Genomic DNA, 4,137 nt, shown 5'->3' with positions numbered 1-4,137 from the left:
CAGTGCATGATCAAACATGACTACAAAGATGTGATTTTCTTTACACACTGTTCAGACTTTGTGATGATGGTGTCTTCTCTTTTGGATAGGCCGACTTTCTCAGCATACCTCGACGACATCAAAATCGACATAGAAAAATTTTCTACTTTCTATTTATCTCTTAGTTTTTAAAATGTAATTGTAAGTGGCACGCCAAAAATATATCTCTGCATAATTTCTTATATGTAAACAATTTTCCATTAAATTGATTTTGTCTGAGCTAAATTTTTGTTAAAAAAATAATAATTAATAGAAAATTTACGTGAGTTTTTGGCATATATTTAGATCTTTTATTTTATTTTCAATTTGAGGAAGTATAAAACTAATAAGAAGATTGTCAATAACTAAAGAAAAAAAATTGTCAAAAACTTGTTTTGTTCTAAAATATATGTACTGTTCATAATTTGAATATCAAAATGGAAAAATACGAATTAATTTGTATATTTTTGTAGGTACATAAATTATTCGTGTATTTTTATGGAAAATGGAAGATACTTGATATATTTTATGATATACAGTGGCCGCATTTCCCAATTAGAAAATTCAAAATTACTTTACTTGAAAAGATCCACCCATTTGAGGAAAAAAACTTTCTATGAAAAAATTTAAAAATCTAACAAAAAGAAAAAGAAAGAAAAATTGGTTCAGTCGACCAACAAGTTTGAACCATTTAACCACAAAATTACCCGGTTTAGTATCCGGGTAAGGTTACAAAACATTTTGTCTTCGTGTTCGATAAAACCCTAAAAAATTTCAATCAGACTTTGACATTCGAAACCTCTCCTCGAAGCTACAATGAGCATCATCGCAGGCTCGTACGAGAGATTCATTTGGGGTTTCAAGCTTAAACCCACCAAGCACGACGCCGATAACCAAACCCTAATTCTTACACCTCTCTTCTCCTACCCATCCCATATCTCCCCAATTACCACCGTCGCTTGTTCCGGTCCCGCCGCTGCTTCTGGCGGCTCCGACGATACAATCCACCTCTACGATCTCCCTTCCGCTTCCTCCCTCGGCTCTCTCCTAGACCACAACCACACAGCCTCCATCACTGCTCTCTCCTTCTACACTCCTTCTTCACTCTCCTTCCCTCGTAACCTCATCTCCGCCGCGGCAGATGGCTCCGTCGCTATATTCGATACTGATCCTTTCGTTCTTCTTAAGTCCTTTCGTCCTCATAAAAAGGCGGTTAATGATTTGGCGATTCATCCTTCTGGGAAGCTTGCTTTAGCTGTTTATCGTGATGAGTTCTTTACGATGCTGAATCTTGTGAGAGGAAAGAGGAGTTTTTGCTGTAGGTTAGGTCATGAGGCGAGTCTTGTCAAGTTTGATCCGAGTGGTGAAAGTTTTTTCATGGTTGTGAATAATAAAGTTGGAGTTCATCAGTCTGAGGATGCTAAGCTTCTTCTTGAGCTCGAGAATCCGAGCCGCAAACGTATACTCTGCGCTACTCCCGGGGAGGTACTCTTTTGGTAGCTTTAGTTTCTCTTATCATTCCCACAGTTGCATCTTTAGTCTCTTATTCTTTGTGCGCAGCTTTGAGATTCTTTAGCTTGTTGTTTATTTGGTTTACTTAGATTGCTGTCTAAATTGAACTCTAGCTGTTGTTGTTTCTTTTAATGCTTAGTCCTATGTTGCCCAAGTGTACATTGAGTAATGAGTCCACCTTCTTGAAACCATGAAAAGAGATTTAATTTAAGGCTTTCACCCCGAGACTATGATAACTCTTTTGCGAATAGGTTATTGATATCTATCTATAATTTTAGATGTCCTTTTATTGTGCAGACAGATGAATTCTTTCAATATAATTCTGCTTCTTTTGCTCAATGGGTGTGTTCGGTTTTAGTTTATGTTGTTGTAGTGTAAATTTTCAGAAGCCTCCAAACCGACTTCTTTGGCTATGTAGTGTGTTCTTCCGGTTTCTTATTGATATCGTGTTTACGTTTTATTTTTGGAAATGGTTATGATTTTGATTCAATGACTTTATTTCATGGCTAAAAATGTTTGCTTAATTTGCAAACAGAGTGGAACTCTGTTTACAGGTGGTGAGGATCGGGCTATAACAGCTTGGGACACAAATAGTGGGAAGCTTGCTTATTCAATAGAAGATGCTCACCCAGCTCGAATCAAAGGTATTGTTGTGCTTACCAGGAATGAAAGTGACGGCTCCTTGGAAGATCCATACTTGATTGGTTCTGCATCATCTGATGGGATCATACGTGTTTGGGATGTCCGAATGGCGGCTAAAGAGAATACAAAACCATTAGCCGAGACGAATACTAAATCAAGGCTTACATGTCTTGCCGGGTCAGCTCTTAGATGTGAGTATATTTTTCAGTGTATCTAGTTCGAGAAAACATACAAAGACAATCATCAAACTCCTACAAGTTGTGACATTATGGTTCTTTATCTTCTTTTTTTTGTTCTGTTTATCCAGCTATGAGACGGCCACAGATTGGAAAGCAGCAAGCTCAGAAGGTAGACGAAGGACAAGAGAACTGAGGATGAGAGCTGATTTGAGTGTTTGTTTATTGACTAAATGACAATTTTCTGATGCCAGTTTTGGTAGAATCTTAAAAATACGAGCCACTAGATTCTTGTCGAATTACAAATTATAAACAATTTTGTTAAGCCGTCGTTTTTTCGTGAAAGTAAACCGTTCTACCACTATCATTTACATGAGTTCATTAGGTTTGTATTCTTCTAGTCCTAACCGGCTTGTTTGGTATCCTAACTAGTTCGAACTTGTCATTAATGATAATTGCCATATATAGTTTGAGCAATGTGCAAGCACGTGATCTACAATCAAGATTGAAGAGTATCATACATATGTTGTATGTGTGACAATTAGAGCGCCATGGAAAGATGCCTAAATACTGAGCGGGTGTTGAAAGTTTTCTTCAATGATTATTGGAATATACTGACCAAAATGCAAACATATACGGGACGACATGTTATCGAAACACCACAAATCTAATTATACATCTAGCAAACACGCCTTGTGAGTTACGTAGTTGAGCTGATCAAATATTGAAGGTTTCCAAATAAATGAAAGGGTGATATCGAAAGGAGCATAATAAAGCCATGTATATATCTATGAATGTGTGACAATGACTCAATCAATACTGAGTGGTGCTGTTGGGGATTTTGCCTTGTTTCAACTGGGAGAGAGCATATTCAGCAGTACGGATGAGATCGGCAACATTGTGTTTTGAAACCTCCTCAGAGCCAAACAAGAAGATGGTCCTAACCTCAGCTTTCTTGGCAAGTATTGACGCATAACTAAGCTGCAATTTTGGCGAGTTGATGCTCCTAAGTAGTTGTCGGTACAAAGAAAGAAGTTTTCCTCTGTTCTTTGCAGCCTCTTCTGCCGTTAACCATAACAGACTCATCATGGCTTCGTCCTTCGGAACAAGAATGTCCTGCGAACAAGGAGAAAATGTTCATTGGGTAATTTTGTCAAACACTTGGTGCGCAAGAACAAAAACACCAAAAGCAGGCTACCGTAAATTTCAAATCATTAACGATACATCACCCTAGCAGTTCGATATCTATATGTATGATTGATTTCAGTACTAGTATAGTCTCACATCCGATCTAGAAAAACAAATAAGAACGATGACTTGCCTTCAGCTGTGAGAGATTGTCCAGCGAGCGAGAGTGGCCGATTCGGGACTAAAAAAGTAAATAATACTAACTTCTTAGTTCTTAATTAGAAAAGGAAATATTTGCACTAAAAGCATTTTTGTTTTGTCTGGAAGAAATTGCAAGACTTTTAACAAAACCTCAGAATTTTAATTTTGACCAAAATTAAAATAAAGCTTCAAAAAGTTCCATTTGATTTTTCAATTATAACACTGAATATTATTTTCATAGAACTTAAACAACACAAGATTGTTCCAAATTGTTGCTTTCTTTTTCAAAGATAAGGGAACAAAACTAATATAGAGAGACAATTGTGGTACTTCTGTTCCAAGCTTATACGAGACAGAGACACTCAACATTTACATTCTTTAAATATTCTCTACAGCAAAAACCATTCACACATTTTCAGGTTTACTTGTCTTCTCTCTTTACTCCAAAATCCTAAACTCC

The 4,137-nt window shown here is 36.9% G+C and overlaps 2 protein-coding genes across 2 annotated transcripts; one reads left to right on the top strand and one right to left on the bottom strand.

Moving 5' to 3' along the window:
- Positions 784 to 2,712, top strand: LOC104700916 (p21-activated protein kinase-interacting protein 1-like). The gene is made up of 3 exons (XM_010416519.2): positions 784 to 1,503; positions 2,066 to 2,363; positions 2,480 to 2,712. Exons 1-3 carry the CDS (start codon positions 835 to 837, stop codon positions 2,542 to 2,544), a joined length of 1,032 nt encoding a protein of 343 aa, XP_010414821.1. The 5' UTR covers positions 784 to 834; the 3' UTR covers positions 2,545 to 2,712.
- Positions 2,928 to 3,853, bottom strand: LOC104700914. Its single transcript, XM_010416517.2, has 2 exons — positions 3,670 to 3,853; positions 2,928 to 3,464 (listed from the first exon to the last, which is right to left on the bottom strand). The coding sequence occupies exon 2, from the start codon at positions 3,435 to 3,437 to the stop codon at positions 3,162 to 3,164; it is 276 nt and encodes a 91-aa protein (XP_010414819.1). The 5' UTR covers positions 3,438 to 3,464; positions 3,670 to 3,853; the 3' UTR covers positions 2,928 to 3,161.

Source organism: Camelina sativa, chromosome 7 (assembly GCF_000633955.1).
Source record: "Camelina sativa cultivar DH55 chromosome 7, Cs, whole genome shotgun sequence".
NCBI lineage: Eukaryota > Viridiplantae > Streptophyta > Magnoliopsida > Brassicales > Brassicaceae > Camelina > Camelina sativa.
The sequence above is the reverse complement of the archived record's forward strand: the minus strand, read 5'-3'. Positions and strand labels throughout refer to the sequence as shown.